General features: G+C 41.0%; 1 protein-coding gene across 3 annotated transcripts in view; it reads right to left on the bottom strand.

The window, feature by feature from the left end:
• The window catches only part of MDGA1 (MAM domain containing glycosylphosphatidylinositol anchor 1), a 323,508-nt gene that overhangs the window by 79,323 nt on the left and 225,454 nt on the right, over window positions 1-18,731 (bottom strand). For all 3 annotated transcript variants that reach the window (XM_075863504.1, XM_075863503.1, XM_075863505.1), the window contains 3 exons: window positions 4,653-4,922; window positions 1,744-2,073; window positions 450-743 (listed from right to left, as the gene is read on the bottom strand). In XM_075863504.1, coding sequence (XP_075719619.1) covers window positions 450-743; window positions 1,744-2,073; window positions 4,653-4,922 — 894 coding nt within the window. The remainder of the gene's footprint in view (window positions 1-449; window positions 744-1,743; window positions 2,074-4,652; window positions 4,923-18,731) is intronic.

Below are 18,731 nucleotides of genomic sequence, written 5' to 3'. Positions count from 1 at the left end.
CCCAAACATGAACTAAATCCTGGGATCAATGAATCAGACCAAGAAATCTAACAAAGAGGCGGTGACATCATCACATCCAAATCCACCATAGATTTCACCGAACCATCACCACATGCAGTGATGGACAGTTCCATAGTGTGACTTCCCTTACTCTACACATTTATTGGGTGTAATATTTTAATTGTATATGAAGCCTTTTCTGAGGTGCTCTTCATGGATAACACAACCTGGGTGACAACTTCTAATGACCACCGTCACAGCACCCACAAGAGTTGTCACTCAGCTTTACCCCCCATAACTTACACCTATTGAAGCTCTGGAGTTCTATTCATGAACCAGGCAGCTCAGGATGAACAGGACCATCAGTCCTATCCCAGAGAGGGGAGTGCCGCAGTACATGGACTGATATCTCTTGTCTTGTACCCAGAATGCATCACACCAGTACTCACACTGTACGTTCAGCTGCACCGCGGCCTCCCTGGATCGGATGTTGAAGCCGTTATATCTGGCGGTTTGACATTTATACGTTCCGCTCATTTCTCGGGTGACATTTTCCAACCTCAGTTTCCCATCGAGTGTTTCCACCAAAATGTCACCATTGGGGAATGCGGCCTCCTTGTCGATTCGAGTCCACAGGACTGGCGGCAGCGGCTTCCCCCGCACCTCGCACTGCAGCTCGGCCGTGGACCCCTCCCTCACGATGATGACGAGCTGCCCCTTGGGCACGCTGATGGATGGAGGGACTGCAAGAAAAAGAGTGAAGAGTCACCGTAACAAGGACTGCGGAGGGAGAGAGAAACCGGAACTCCATTGTCCCGGCTGCAACCATCACCGGTGACCCGCACCCCGATCCTGACCGCTCTCCATCTGTTGCTCTTACACCAATGTACAGATGTAGCCACGTTTATCTGGACTCTGATAACTTGCTGCGGGTGATATCACACAACAAAGGCCATTAACAAGTCAAGATAAAGTTTCCTGACACTGTGTATTTAATGTGTTAAAGTCAAGATAAAGATGGCTACATCTGTACGCCAACCACGTTTTAAAGAGCTCGTCGAGACAAAAATACTAATTCCCTGTGTGGAGTTTTTTTTTCCAATGTTTCTCCCCCCAGACTTCTCATGATCTCCTAGGGGTGCAGCTTTAGTCTCCTGGTCTCCTCAGTCTACACGTCTGTGTGATGTCGTGTCACCCTGTTCCCGGAGCTCCCCTCCCGTACCCCCTATTGTCACACCGGTCCTGCTTTCTATTGGGTGCCGTGAGATATACAGAGAAGAGCCAACACTGTGCCGGACCAGTCACCCCCCGGTCAGTTCTATGGTGATGTCATTGAGGGGAAAGGTCCCGGCAGGGCAATACCTAGATATTCCCAATTCCAATGTCTGCAGCCGTCAATCAAGCTCACAATCTGACATACTGTATGTATATATTGACCTGCACTATGTGTGTGACTGCAGCCTCGGCGGCACAATACCACCGCACATCAGCCCAGCTGCAATATATACATATATATACTGATGTCTACTGCGGTGAAACACAAAAAAAGGTGCAGAGCTCACATGACAGAAGTCAACGCAATGCCGGACTATTGGAATGATTGGACTGTACGGTGGTCTGAATTATTTCCCAGAATGCAAAACACTAGATCTGAATAATTAAGTGTAATGTTGAATGCAGCTCTGGATGCAACTGGAGTATAACTCAAAACATTCTATGCAGCTTGGCTGTGGCTGTTCTCACCTGTCTCTGCGGAGATGTTGATGTCGTTGCTGTTCAGGGTGATGGGCAGGTTGGGTAACGAGGCTTCACACATGTAGGTGCCGTAGTCGCTGAACCGGAGTTCAATGATCTCCAAGCTGCTGGTGACCGGTGGGAGTTCGGGGTCGTTCCTGGTGATCAGGATTCGTTCCGAGGTCTTTATGATCTTCTGGTTCTTGTACCAGGTGTACTGGACCTTGTCTTGGGGCACGGCGTCCACGTGGCAGGAAAGCTTCAGGTCCTGGCCCAGCTGGATGCTCTCACTCTCCTTGATGACGTCCGGAGTGATCTGATAAGTGATGTTTCTCATCGCTATCAGGGGCGGAAGACAAAAAAGTGGGGGATTAACTGTCAGAAGACCCCACGGCGACAAGTAAAATCCACATTATCCCCTCCCCACTGATAGTAATATTGGGTTTTATACACGTGCAACCCAAGGGCGGACACAGACGTCAGGGGGCCCCTGGGCCGGAGCGGTAGATGGGCCCCCTGCTCTCCCATAGGTCGCCCTAGATCACCCCCTTATGTCTCTAACCCTCCACCAGTAATTGTGGGCTGTGACATTCATTGGCTCAGTCCTTACATGTGATCTAATAGACAGTGGGAATCTGCTTTCCAGGTGGTAGTGGCCCCCGTTACCTATTGGCCCCCAGGCGGCTGCACAGATTTCACATACGATCTGTCCGCCCCTGGAGAAGCCCACAGCCTGGACTATGCCGGTCCATTGAAGGCTTAAAAATAAGTTTAGGACTAAGGGTCTGTGCACACACAAAATCAAAACCGTCCGAAAATACGGAGCTTCAAGGGAAAACCGCTCCTGACTTTCAGACGTTTTTAAATCAAAGGCGCGTTTTTCGTGGCGTTTTTAACGGTCGTTTTTGGAGCTGTTTAAACGGCTGAAGAAGTGACATAAACGTCTTTTTCGCAGCCGTTTTTTTAACGCGGTTTGAAAAACGGCCGTGTAAAAAACGCCCCGCCGGAACAGAACGCCGTATTTCCCATTGAAATCAATGGGCAGATGTTTGGAGGCGTTCTGCTTCCGATTCTTCGGGACATTTTTCGGGACATTTACGGCCTGAGAAACGCCTGAAACCACTCCGTGTGAACATAGCCTTAGACTGGACGATGTATCCCATAGTGGCACAACGTTACCTCTGTATTCTATGGCTTGTTTAGGTTGAAGTTACCCAGAAACCACTTGGCCTTCTGTCTGGGTGACGACCGTGCATGTAACTTAATGTACATATTTATCAACACTTAAAATCGGGGGACATTTCTAAGCCCCGCCCCTTTTCACAGGAACACCCCCCGAATGCTAGATACACCCCTTCAATTGTAAAAATTTGCAGAAACCGCACCCTATTGTTTTTTTAAAGGCTTCACTACGAGCGCTTCCTGCAGTCAATAGTTTAAACTGAGAGGAGGCGTCCCATGCCCGCGCGGCACCGTGTTACCATAGACCGCCACTCATGAACTATCCGACACTGCTCTGGCATTGCCAACGGTTGTCTACAATGCCTGCACTGATACATTGTAACAAACACTCAAAATGGGTTTCTACTCTCTGAATGAAAACAATAAATGGAACCATTCACTGGCAGCAAGCAGATCTAGAAAACGGCAACTAACTGAAAAACAAAGTATATAAAAAACCTGCAGAACTTTTCTACAGGAGTTACCGGGGGGTCTGAGGTGGAACAAACACTTTCCATATATTTAGGGCACATGAATATAACGGGGGGGGGGGGTGTACTCGGGACCCCCACTATTGGCCACGTTGGGGAACATCTACAGAGCAGCTCCCCCTGGAGGACCCGGCTCGTCGTGCGTTACACGAAGAACTCATTGATTTCACTCAGAACGTTCTTTATGAAAACACAATGTTTATTAACCCTTTGTATGCAGATTGTTCTTTCCACTAGACGAGTAAGACGACGGCAGCATAAAAGTAACGTGTCGCGGTGTCTGCCGGATCATCATCACACGCAACGTACGCGACGCAACCATGAGACAAACTTATCAAATAAATGAAGAGCTTTCATGTCTCTTCTCTACTAAGAACCTCTTATGTCTCTTTGATAAATCTTGTTCTAAAGCCAAAGTTTATTTAATAAAATCCATACAAATTGCGGGAATGATAATTAGTATTCTATCAATGCAGCCTGTCCTGTCACTAGAGAGCAGCGGTGACATCACTGAGAATGCAGCCTGTCCTGTCACTAGAGAGCAGCGGTGACATCACTGAGAATGCAGCCTGTCCTGTCACTAGAGAGCAGCGGTGACATCACTGAGAATGCAGCCTGTCCTGTCACTAGAGAGCAGCGGTGACATCACTGAGAATGCAGCCTATCTATTCACTAGAAAGCAGCGGTGACATCACTGAGAATGCAGCCTGTCCTGTCACTAGAGAGCAGCGGTGACATTACTGAGAATGCAGCCTGTCCATTCACTAGAGAGCAACAGTGACATCACTGAGAATGCAGCCTATCTATTCACTAGAGAGCAGCGGTGACATCACTGAGAATGCAGCCTATCCATTCACTAGAGAGCAGCGGTGCCATCACTCATAATGCAGCCTATCCATTCACTAGAGAGCAGCGGTGACATCACTGAGAATGCAGCCCATCCATTCACTAGAGAGCAGCGGTGACATCACTGAGACTGCAGCCCATCCATTCACTAGAGAGCAGCGGTGACATCACTGAGAATGCAGCCTATCCATTCACTAGAGAGCAGCGGTGACATCACTGAGAATGCAGCCTATCCATTCACTAGAGAGCAGCGGTGACATCACTGAGAATCAGAACTACAAGGACATTGAGAATCAGATATTTAGTGTCTTGGTTGCCCCACGTCATAGATTTGGTCTACTGGCCTGATACAGGACATACATCTCACTAGGAGGTTGACCGTCTTCTTGGCCGGGTTCCCCACGTTGTTGATGGCCGAGCAGTTATAATAGCCGGAGTCTTCCGTTCGGATGTCCCATATGGTCAGATTTCCCCCTTTATTGATGCTGTTGGGTGGCATGGGATTGGGGGAGTGAGACCAGACGGCTTTGGGTGAGGGGTCGCCTCCTGTAAGCGTGCACTGCATAGTGATATTCTCTCCTGGGTTCACCACCAGCGTCTCATTCACGGACATCTTCAGCACCGGAGGAGCTGCATGGAACAAGAGAGAGAAGGTTGAGAAAACACGGACCCGGGAATACAGATATCAGACACGGTCCTGGCACAACAGACGTCAGATATTTAGGGACCGCCCTGATGGTGACCTCTCCTCACCCCAATAATCCCACCTATTGTCATTCCATTCCCCCCTGAGCTATTGCATTATGGGAGGATGAGTACAACTAAACGTGGATGATAGTGGAGCTAAGCTGGGAGATGACTGGTCCTGACCCAATCAATATATAATATGACTGACGTATATTGTGTCTCCGCTGTTAATAACATTTATCCGTATCATCTTCAGTAACTTTATCAATCCTTCGCTTTTCTTATCTTCTACTGGCCTTAAATTACAGTTATTATGTCTGACTCTCCAGTTCCACCCAAAGCTGCATTATCTATATTTCTGGCTGCTCTCAAGGTCCGTTATACAGAAAGTGGAGCCCAGAGCAGCCCTCGCCCCCCATTATTTGTCAGTTCTTCTCGTAAATTTCAAAATCCCTGGAGGTCTGGGGTAGTGAAGGGTTAATTGCAAATTCCCTGGTGGTCTAGGCCAGTGAAGGAGTCAATTGTAATCATCTGAACTCCCATAATGCATTTTTTATTTTTGTTGGTAACAGGAAGCCAGCAGAACTGTGAATGCAGCTCTTGAGGTGACTAATGTATAAGTTGACTGTCACTGTCAGAGAATGACACCTCTTGTAAGGGCATGACCACACGTGGCGGATTTCCTCCGCAACTGTCCGCATCAATGCCGCACCTAATCCGGGTTGCGGATTACGGCTGCGGATCTGCCCAAAATGTGCAGTAAATTGATGCGGACTAGCTGCTGCGGACTGCGGGAAAAGTGCTTCCCTTCTCCCTATCAGTGCAGGATAGAGAGAAGGGACAGCACTTTCCCTAGTGAAAGTAAAAGAATTTCATACTTACCGGCCGTTGTCTTGGTGACGCGTCCCTCTTTCGGCATCCAGCCCGACCTCCCTGGATGACGCGGCAGTCCATGTGACCGCTGCAGCCTGTTATTGGCCTGTGATTGGCTGCAGCCGTCACTTAGACTGAAACGTCATCCTGGGAGGCCGGACTGGAGACAGAAGCAGGGAGTTCTCGGTAAGTATGAACTTATATTTTTTTACAGGTTGCTCTATATTGTGATCGGTAGTCACTGTCCAGGGTGCAGAAACAGTTACTGCCGATCGCTTAACTCTTTCAGCACCCTGGACAGTGACTATTTACTGACGTCTCCTAGCAACGCTCCCGTCATTACGGGAGCCCCATTGACTTCCTCAGTCTGGCTGTAGACCTAGAAATACATAGGTCCAGCCAGAATGAAGAAATGTCCTGTCAAAAAAGCAAGACGGATCCGCAGCACACATAACATGTGCATGACAGCTGCGGACTTCATTGCGGAAATTAGAATCTCCATTGAAGTCAATGGAGAAATTCCGCCATGAGTCCGCCACTGCTCCGCAACAGACAGAGCATGCTGCGGACACCAAATTCCGCTCCGCAGCCTATGCTCCGCAGCGGAATTTTACGCATCGTCTAAACGAACACTGCTAAATTAAAGTGAAAGTCAATGGACAAACGGCTCCGCTGCGGATTAACGCTGCGGAGTGTCCGCAGCGGAATTTAAGTGAAATTCCGCCACGTGTGAACCCAGCCTTACCGTCCCATATAAAATGATGTCGCCACGTGTGCATGATGACGTCACTTATTTCGCCCCACAGAGTCAAATCTGTTAATCAACCTCTAGTCCGGGTCCAACAATCCAACTGATCAGACAAAATGTCCCCAAAATATTGTACATAAAATACATCAGAGTCATTACTAAAGATTAGAGAATTCATGCGCCCCTACACGACAGGCACAAAAAACAAGATCGGCTCACCGGCTACTTTACCCCATGTATTCTAATAATGATCTAACCCAAAAAAGCGCAAAAATCTAACGTACAATCCGCCAATAAGCGGAGAAGACACCTGGACAGAGGGGCAGTTTGAGACATTCTCGTACAAACATCTAATGGGTGATCTAAATGTAAAGTTCTGCATCAGGACACCCGTAATTTGCACACGTAAGGAGGTAAAACTGGACAGATAACTGGTCAAAAAAGATCTGGGTGTATTTGTAAACCATAGTTTATATAGCAGCTCAATGTCAATCTGCTGCTTCTAAGCAGTGAGGGCACGTTCAGACGTGGCAGAATATCTCCGCTGCAAATGTTGGTGCAGTTTCGGGGAAATTACGCAACAAATCTGCACCAACATTTGCATATTTGAAAGGTAATTCAGACGTTGCAGATATCACAGCGGACGCCACAGATTTCAGTTTTTGCATTGCAAAGGCTGAAATACGCAGTGAAATTCCGCTTCTTCGCCGCAACAGACAGTGCATGCTGGGAGGGAAAATTCCGCACCGCAGCCTAATTTCCGCAGTTATTTTCTGCAACATCTGAACTAAGTTTCCTAAAAATGTATAGAAAGAAATGAAAAAAACGGCTGCTGCGGAATTCCACTGCGGACTGTCCGCCATTTCTGAATGTGCCCTAATACTTTCCCCTATATACAAGAATATAACTACTATAATACTGCTCCTATATACAAGAATATAACTACTATAATACTGCTCCTATATACAAGAATATAACTACTATAATACTGCCCTCTATATACAAGAATATAACTACTATAATACTGCCCCTATATACAAGAATATAACAACTATAATACTGTCTCCTATATACAAGAATATAACTACTATAATACTGCCCCCTATATACAAGAATATCACTACTATAATACTGCCCCCTATATACAAGAATATAACTACTATAATACTGCTCCCTATATACAAGAATATAACTACTATAATACTGCCCCTATATACAAGAATATAACTACTATAATACTGCTCCTATATACAAGAATATAACTACTATAATACTGCCCCCTATATACAAGAATATAACTACTATAATACTGCTCCTATATACAAGAATATAACTACTATAATACTGCCCCTATATACAAGAATATAACTACTATAATACTGCTCCTATATACAAGAATATAACTACTATAATACTGCCCCCTATATACAAGAATATAACTACTATAATACTGCTCCTATATACAAGAATATAACTACTATAATACTGCTCCTATATACAAGAATATAACTACTGTAATACTGCCCTATATACAAGAATATAACTACTATATTACTGCCCCCTATATACAAGAATATAACTACTATAATACTGCTCCTATATACAAGAATATAACTACTATAATACTGCCCCTATATACAAGAATATAACTACTATAATACTGGTCCTATATACAAGAATATAACTACTATAATACTGCTCCTATACACAAGAATATAACTACTATAATACTGCTCCCTATATACAAGAATATAACTACTATAATACTGCCCCCTATATACAAGAATATAACTACTATAATACTGCCCCTATATACAAGAATATAACTACTATAATACTGCCCCTATATACAAGAATATAACTACTATAATACTGCTCCTATATACAAGAATATAACTACTATAATACTGCCCCTATATACAAGAATATAACTACTATAATACTGCTCATATATACAAGAATATAACTACTATAATACTGCTCCTATATACAAGAATATAACTACTGTAATACCGCCCTATATACAAGAATATAACTACTATAATACTGCCCCCTATATACAAGAATATAACTACTATAATACTGCTCCTATATACAAGAATATAACTACTATAATACTGCTCCTATATACAAGAATATAACTACTAGAATACTGCTCAGTACATACAAGAATATAACTACTATAATACTGCCCCCTATATACAAGAATATAACTACTATAATACTGCTCCTATATACAAGAATATAACTACTATAATACTGCTCCTATATACAAGAATATAACTACTATAATACTGCCCTCTATATACAAGAATATAACTACTATAATACTGCTCCCTATATACAAGAATATAACTACTATAATACTGCCCCTATATACAAGAATATAACTACTATAATACTGCTCCTATATACAAGAATATAACTACTATAATACTGCCCCCTATATACAAGAATATAACTACTATAATACTGCTCCTATATACAAGAATATAACTACTATAATACTGCCCCTATATACAAGAATATAACTACTATAATACTGCTCCTATATACAAGAATATAACTACTATAATACTGCCCCCTATATACAAGAATATAACTACTATAATACTGCTCCTATATACAAGAATATAACTACTATAATACTGCCCTATATACAAGAATATAACTACTATAATACTGCCCCCTATATACAAGAATATAACTACTATAATACTGCTCCTATATACAAGAATATAACTACTATAATACTGCCTCTATATACAAGAATATAACTACTATAATACTGCCCCCTATATACAAGAATATAACTACTATAATACTGCCTCTATATACAAGAATATAACTACTATAATACTGCCCCCTATATACAAGAATATAATGACTATAATACTGCCTCTATATACAAGAATATAACTACTATAATACTGCCCCCTATATACAATAATATAACTACTATAATACTGCCCCCTATATACAAGAATATAACTACTATAATACTGCTCCTATATACAAGAATATAACTACTAGAATACTGCTCACTACATACAAGAATATAACTACTATAATACTGCCTCCTATATACAAGAATATAACTACTATAATACTGCTCCTATATACAAGAATATAACTACTATAATACTGCTCCTATATACAAGAATATAACTACTATAATACTGCCCTCTATATACAAGAATATAACTACTATAATACTGCTCCCTATATACAAGAATATAACTACTATAATACTGCCCCTATATACAAGAATATAACTACTATAATACTGCTCCTATATACAAGAATATAACTACTATAATACTGCCCGCTATATACAAGAATATAACTACTATAATACTGCTCCTATATACAAGAATATAACTACTATAATACTGCTCCTATATACAAGAATATAACTACTGTAATACTGCCCTATATACAAGAATATAACTACTATAATACTGCCCCCTATATACAAGAATATAACTACTATAATACTGCTCCTATATACAAGAATATAACTACTATAATACTGCCTCTATATACAAGAATATAACTACTATAATACTGCCCCCTATATACAAGAATATAACTACTATAATACTGCCTCTATATACAAGAATATAACTACTATAATACTGCCCCCTATATACAAGAATATAACGACTATAATACTGCCTCTATATACAAGAATATAACTACTATAATACTGCCCCCTATATACAATAATATAACGACTATAATACTGCTCCTATATACAAGAATATAACTACTATAATACTGCCCCCTATATACAATAATATAACTACTATAATACTGCCCCCTATATACAAGAATATAACTACTATAATACTGCTCCTATATACAAGAATATAACTACTATAATACTGCTCCTATATACAAGAATATAACTACTATAATACTGCTCCTATATACAAGAATATAACTACTATAATACTGCTCCTATATACAAGAATATAACTACTATAATACTGCCTCCTATATACAAGAATATAACTACTATAATACTGCCCTATATACAAGAATATAACTACTATAATACTGCCCCCTATATACAAGAATATAACTACTATAATACTGCCCCCTATATACAAGAATATAACTACTATAAGGGCATGACCACACATGGCGGAATTCCTCCGCAACTGTCCGCATCAATGCCGCACAGAATCTGCGTTGCAGATTCTGCAGCGGATCTGCACAAAATGTGCAGAAAATTGATGCGGACTGGCCGCTGCGGACTGCAGGAAAAGTGCTTCTCTTCTCCCTATTCAGTGCAGGATAGAGAGAAGGGACAGCACTTTCCCTAGTGAAAGTCAAAGAAATTCATACTTACCGCCCGTTGTCTTGGTGACGCGTCCCTCTTTCGGCATCCGGCCCGACCTCCCTGGATGACGCACCAGTCCATGTGACCGCTGCAGCCTGTGCTTGGCCTGTGATTGGCTGCAGCCGTCACTTACACTGAAACGTCATCCTGGGAGGCCGGACTGGAGACAGACGCAGGGAGTTCTCGGTAAGTATGAACTTATATTTTTTTTTTACAGATACATGTATATTGAGATCGGTAGTCACTGTCCCGGGTGCAGAAACAGTTACTGCCGATCGCGTAACTCTTTCAGCACCCTGGACAGTGACTATTTACAGACGTCTCCTAGCAACGCTCCCGTCATTACGGGAGCCCCATTGACTTCCTCAGTCTGGCTGTAGACCTAGAAATACATAGGTCCAGCCAGAATGAAGAAATGTCATGGTAGTAAAAACAATACGCTCCGCAGCACACATAAGATCTGCGGACTTCATTGCGGAATTTTGACTCTCCATTGAAGTCAATGGAGAAATTCCGCCATGAGTCCGCAACCAGTCCGCCACTGCTCCGCAACAGACAGAGCATGCTGCGGACACCAAATTCCGCTCCGCAGCCTATGCTCCGCAGCGGAATTGTACGCATCGTGTAAACGAACACTGCTAAATTAAAGTGAAAGTCAATGGAGAAACGGCTCCGCTGCGGATTAACGCTGCGGAGTGTCCGCAGCGGAATTTAAGTGAAATTCCGCCATGTGTGAACCCGCCCTAATACTGCCTCTATATACAAGAATATAACTACTATAATACTGCCTCCTATATACAAGAATATAACGACTATAATACTGCTCCTATATACAAGAATATAACTACTATAATACTGCCCCCTATATACAATAATATAACTACTATAATACTGCCCCCTATATACAAGAATATATCTACTATAATACTGCTCCCTATATACAAGAATATAACTACTATAATACTGCCCCTATATACAAGAATATAACTACTATAATACTGCTCCTATATACAAGAATATAACTACTATAATACTGCCCCCTATGTACAAGAATATAACTACTATAATACTGCTCCCTATATACAAGAATATAACTACTATAATATTGCCCCCTATATACAAGAATATAACTACTATAATACTGCCTCTATATATAAGAATATAACTACTATAAGGGCGGGTTCACACATGGCGGAATTGCACTTAAATTCCGCTGCGGACACTCCGCAGCGTTAATCCGCAGCGGAGCCGTTTCTACATTGACTTTCACTTTAATTTAGCAGTGTTCGTTTACACGATGCGTACAATTCCGCTGCGGAGCATAGGCTGCGGAGCGGAATGTGGTGTCCGCAGCATGCTCTGTCTGTTGCGGAGCAGTGGCGGACTCATGGCGGAATTTCTCCATTGACTTCAATGGAGATTCAAAGTTCCGCAATGAAGTCCGCAGCTGTCATGCACATGTCATGTGTGCTGCGGATGCGTCTTGCTTTTTTTACTTGACATTTCTTCATTCTGGCTGGACCTATGTATTTCTAGGTCTACAGCCAGACTGAGGAAGTCAATGGGGCTCCCGTAATGACGGGAGCGTTGCTAGGAGACGTCAGTAAATAGTCACTGTCCAGGGTGCTGAAAGAGTTACGCGATCGGCAGTAACTGTTTCTGCACCCGGGACAGTGACTACCGATCTCAATATACATGTATCTGTAAAAAAACATATAAGTTCATACTTACCGAGAACTCCCTGTTTCTGTCTCCAGTCCGGCCTCCCAGGATGACGTTTCAGTGTAAGTGACGGCTGCAGCCAATCACAGGCCAAGCACAGGCTGCAGCGGTCACATGGACTGGCGCGTCATCCAGGGAGGTCGGGCTGGATGCCGAAGGAGGGACGCGTCATAAAGACAACGGGCGGTAAGTATGAATTTCTTTTACTTTCACTAGGGAAAGTGCTGTCCCTTCTCTCTATCCTGCACTGATAGGGAGAAGGGAAGCACTTTTCCCGCAGTCCGCAGCAGCTAGTCCGCATCAATGTACTGCACATTTTGTGCAGATCCGCAGCCGTAATCCGCAACCCGGATTAGGTGCGGCATTGATGCGGACAGTTGCGGAGGAATTCCGCCATGTGTGGTCATGCCCTAATACTGTCCCCTATATATAAGAATATAACTACTATAATACTGCCCCCTATATACAAGAATATAACTACTATAATACTGCCCCCTATATACAAGAATATAACTACTATAATACTGCTCCTATATACAAGAATATAACTACTATAATACTGCTCCTATATACAAGAATATAACTACTATAATACTGCTCCTATATACAAGAATATAACTACTATAATACTGCCCCCTATATACAAGAATATAACTACTATAATACTGCCCCTATATACAAGAATATAACTACTATAACACTGCCCCCTATATACAAGAATATAACTACTATAATACTGCCTCTATATACAAGAATATAACACTATAATACTGCTCCTATATACAAGAATATAACTACTATAATACTGCTCCTATATACAAGAATATAACTACTATAATACTGCTCCTATATACAAGAATATAACTACTATAATACTGCTCCCTATATACAAGAATATAACTACTATAATACTGCCTCCTATATACAAGAATATAACTACTATAATACTGCCCCTATATACAAGAATATAACTACTATAATACTGCCCCCTATATACAAGAATATAACTACTATAATACTGCCCCCGATATACAAGAATACAACTACTATAATACTGCCTCCTATATACAAGAATATAACTACTATAATACTGCCCCCTATATACAAGAATATAACTACTATAATACTGCTCCCTATATACAAGAATATAACTACTATAATATTGCCTCCTATATACAAGAATATAACTACTATAATACTGCCCCTATATACAAGAATATAACTACTATAATACTGCCCCCTATATACAAGAATAGAACTACTATAATACTGCCCCCTATATACAAGAATAGAACTACTATAATACTGCCCCTATATACAAGAATAGAACTACTATAATACTGCCCCTATATACAAGAATATAACTACTATAATACTGCCCTGTATACAAGAATATAACTACTATAATACTGCCCCCTATATACAAGAATATAACTACTATAATACTGCTCCTATATACAAGAATATAACTACTATAATACTGTCCCCTATATACAAGAATATAACTACTATAATACTGCCCCCTATATACAAGAATATAACTACTATAATACTGCCCCTATATACAAGAATATAACTACTATAATACTGCCCCTATATACAAGAATATAACTACTATAATACTGCCCTATATACAAGAATATAACTACTATAATACTGCTTCCTATATACAAGAATATAACTACTATAATACTGCCCCTATATACAAGAATATAACTACTATAATACTGATCCTATATACAAGAATATAACTACTATAATACTGCCCCTATATACAAGAATATAACTACTATAATACTGCCCCTATATACAAGAATATAACTACTATAATACTGCCCCTATATACAAGAATATAACTACTATAATACTGCCCCTATATACAAGAATATAACTACTATAATACTGCCCCCTATATACAAGAATATAACTACTATAATACTGCTACTATATACAAGAATATAACTACTATAATACTGCTCCTATATACAAGAATATAACTACTATAATACTGCCCCCTATATACAAGAATATAACTACTATAATACTGCCCCTATATACAAGAATATAACTACTATAATACTGCCCCCTATATACAAGAATATAACTACTATAACACTGCTCCTATATACAAGAATATAACTACTATAATACTGCTCCTATATACAAGAATATAACTACTCTAATACTGCGCCCTATATACAAGAATATAACTACTATAATACTGCCTCCTATATACAAGAATATAACTACTATAATACTTCTCCCTATATACAAGAATATAACTACTATAATACTGCCCCTATATACAAGAATATAACTACTATAATACTGCCCCCTATATACAAGAATATAACTACTATAATACTGCTCCTATATTCAAGAATATAACTACTATAATACTGCCCCCTATATACAAGAATAAAACTACTATAATACTGCCCCTATATACAAGAATATAACTACTATAATACTGCCCCTATATTCAAGAATATAACTACTATAATACTGCCCCTATATACAAGAATATAACTACTATAATACTGCCCCCTATATACAAGATTATAACTACTATAATACTGCTCCTATATACAAGAATATAACTACTATAATACTGCCCCTATATACAAGAATATAACTACTATAATACTGCTCCTATATACAAGAATATAACTACTATAATACTGCTCCTATATACAAGAATATAACTACTATAATACTGCCCCCTATATACAAGAATATAACTACTATAATACTGCTCCTATATACAAGAATATAACTACTATAATACTGCTCCTATATACAAGAATATAACTACTATAATACTGCCCCTATATACAAGAATATTACTACTATAATACTGCCCCTATATACAAGAATATAACTACTATAATACTGCCCCCTATATACAAGAATATAACTACTATAATACTGCCCCCTATATACAAGAATATAACTACTATAATACTGCCCCCTGTATTTGCTATTACGCTGGGCTGGGCTGTGGTAATATAGATGTGATCGGGGTCCTCTGGGTTCTGCTGCTCTGGGATGAGTAAGGATGATAAATGTAGCGGCTCGGAGAAGTTATTTCGGCGCTGTCTCCGGGCTCAGCATTGGCTTCTTGCTATGATAATTTTGTGGGTATTTGGAGGCATCTGCAGAGCGTTCACGTTTGCGTTCCTTCTAATCATCCAGAAAGCGCTGCCCCCGGGGGCCTAATAGAAGCTTCAATTAAAAGAAGAAAACGTTGTTTTAATTCGGTATTTGCAGAACATATGACACGGGGAGAGCGGGAGTCATCCATCATTGTGGAGAACATCACCTCCCAGCTGGGAGCTGCACAGTAAATTGTGTTCTGCATGCAGAACATCTCGGATCGGAGCGCGGCCGGGTGGCGCTCATGTGTTTTCGCTGTAAGTGCCTGTATCCGGTTTTGGCCGTGTTGGATGGAGCTCTGAGCTGCAGCTCTGGAGGATCATTATACTGGATTTGAATAATAAAATGTGAAGCATCGCACATGGCGTCCCCACTGACCCAGTCCTGCTGTACTCACGCGCTGCGCTGGAGGGCGAACAGGTGTTGTGTAATAACTCAGATAACAGGTACGGCCCAATTACAGCATTAACCCCTGTGATGCCGGGAGAGCACAAGCAACGTCCTGAAACAATATATTTGGGCGCACACACAGGAATATGATTTGCTGCCGCGTTTCGACACTTATGACAGAGGGGTCTGGTGCTTTCCATGACCATTCAGACCCCCCCAAGCTGAACCTGCATATCGTGTCGCCTGCCAATAACCGCGGGCACTGAGTAATGGGCCTCTGTCAGGCGGCAGCGCATTTTTTTTCCCGCACGGTTTTGCCTGCTAACTACAAGTGACAGTTTAATGGGGACTCGGTAATAAGGCACTTCATTAGATTCTGACTTTTTACAGGGTTTTGAGAGTTTCACACTCCAGTTGAGGGAGGGTGAGGGTCCCGGGGGAGAGGGGAGATGAGATTGATTGAGACACGCTGATCGACTTCTGCAATGTTCTCGTTTCACTTTTCTTCCGCATCTCCGTCTCCCAGAAGGACAAAATAAACTGGTAATCAATAGCGCCGGTTATATAACTGGTGTCCGAAACCTCTGAGGCTTGAGCTGCCATCAAAAGGAGAAGAGAAGAAATACAAGTTTCTGGATTGTGAATAATTTTTTCTATGTTCTCAGCGATCGGCACATTGACCTGGCAGCGCTGGGGCCCAGGGTTCAAATCCAACTATGTCCTAATGTACAACCTCCAAGTTATATGGAAATGCAATATGGCACCCGTATAATAATCCCCGGCACCGGACGCCATAGTCCATGGGTATTCATAGGGAGGATAGCTCCATAACAGAGGCAGCGGTGTAGCTATAGGAGCTGATGTGGCGCAAGGCATGGGGCACCCCTAAAGGACCCCCTGCCATATCAGGACCCACATAGGAGGTACAAAATGTACAATGAGGAGAAGTAAATAGAGGGGTTGGTTTGCTCTGAAGTCTTAAATGTATTAATAAGTCTTATTTAATTTCGGGATCTAGTTTTGGGTTTGAATTAATTAGGTGTCTGGTATTGGGTTTGCATTTATTTTGGGGTCCAATCTGAAATCTAAATACATTTTGGGGTCTAATGTGAGGTCTGAATTTATTTTGGGTCCTAGACTGAGGTTTGATACCCCCCCCCCCCATGCCCCGTTCTGCATTTTCTACTTCTGTGACGGTGTGGTACCATTCTCCAGCTTGCTGTGATTATTTGTGAGGCCATGATGGGAGTTGTACTTTTACAGCAGTTGTGCATTCAGAAGTTCGTCGTAAGATACAGCTGCTCTATATACAGGATACAAAGCAGCTGTATCTCAGTAAAAATAATTTTTCATAAAAATGAATTATAAAGTTACACCGAACGCACGGATTGACCTTTTTATTATTATAAAAAAACCACAAAACTTTTTATTTCCTAATAACGGGGTATAGGGTAGATAAGAGGTTAATGTCAGCCTCCCTCTAGGGCAGAGCTCCATCATTTATTATTATTATTATTAGTTACAAATATTACAAATTGTGACTGATAATACATCTAAATAAAAAAGAAAGTAAATGATATAAATATTTCATGTACCGGCCGTCCGTTAGTCATATAATAATAGGGGTACTGACAGCATCTGACCTGTATACATATATACTGCACCTCTGACCTGTATACATATATACTGCACCTCTGACCTGTATACATATATACTGCACCTCTGACCTGTATACATATATACTGCACCTCTGACCTGTATACATATATACTGCACCTCTGACCTGTATACATATATACTTCACCTCTGACCTGTATACATATATACTGCACCTCTGACCTGTATACATATATACTGCACCTCTGACCTGTATACATATATACTTCACCTCTGACCTGTATACATATATACTGCACCTCTGACCTGTATACATATATACTGCACCTCTGACCTGTATACATATATACTGCACCTCTGACCTGTATACATATATACTGCACCTCTGACCTGTATACATATATACTGCACCTCTGACCTGTATACATATATACTGCACCTCTGACCTGTATACATATATACTGCACTTCTGACCTGTATACATATATACTGCACCTCTGACCTGTATACATATATACTGCACCTCTGACCTGTATACATATATACTGCACCTCTGACCTGTATACATATATACTGCACCTCTGACCTGTATACATATATACTGCACCTCTGACCTGTATACATATATACTGCACCTCTGCCCTGTATACATATATACTGCACCTCTGACCTGTATACATATATACTGCACCTCTGACCTGTATACATATATACTGCACCTCTGACCTGTATACATATATACTGCACCTCTGACCTGTATACATATATACTGCACCTCTGACCTGTATACATATATACTGCACCTCTGACCTGTATACATATATACTGCACCTCTGACCTGTATACATATATACCGCACCTCTGACCTGTATACATATATACTGCACCTCTGACCTGT

This window comes from Rhinoderma darwinii, chromosome 4 (genome assembly GCF_050947455.1).
Source record: "Rhinoderma darwinii isolate aRhiDar2 chromosome 4, aRhiDar2.hap1, whole genome shotgun sequence".
NCBI classification, from domain to species: domain Eukaryota; kingdom Metazoa; phylum Chordata; class Amphibia; order Anura; family Rhinodermatidae; genus Rhinoderma; species Rhinoderma darwinii.
The sequence above is the reverse complement of the archived record's forward strand: the minus strand, read 5'-3'. Positions and strand labels throughout refer to the sequence as shown.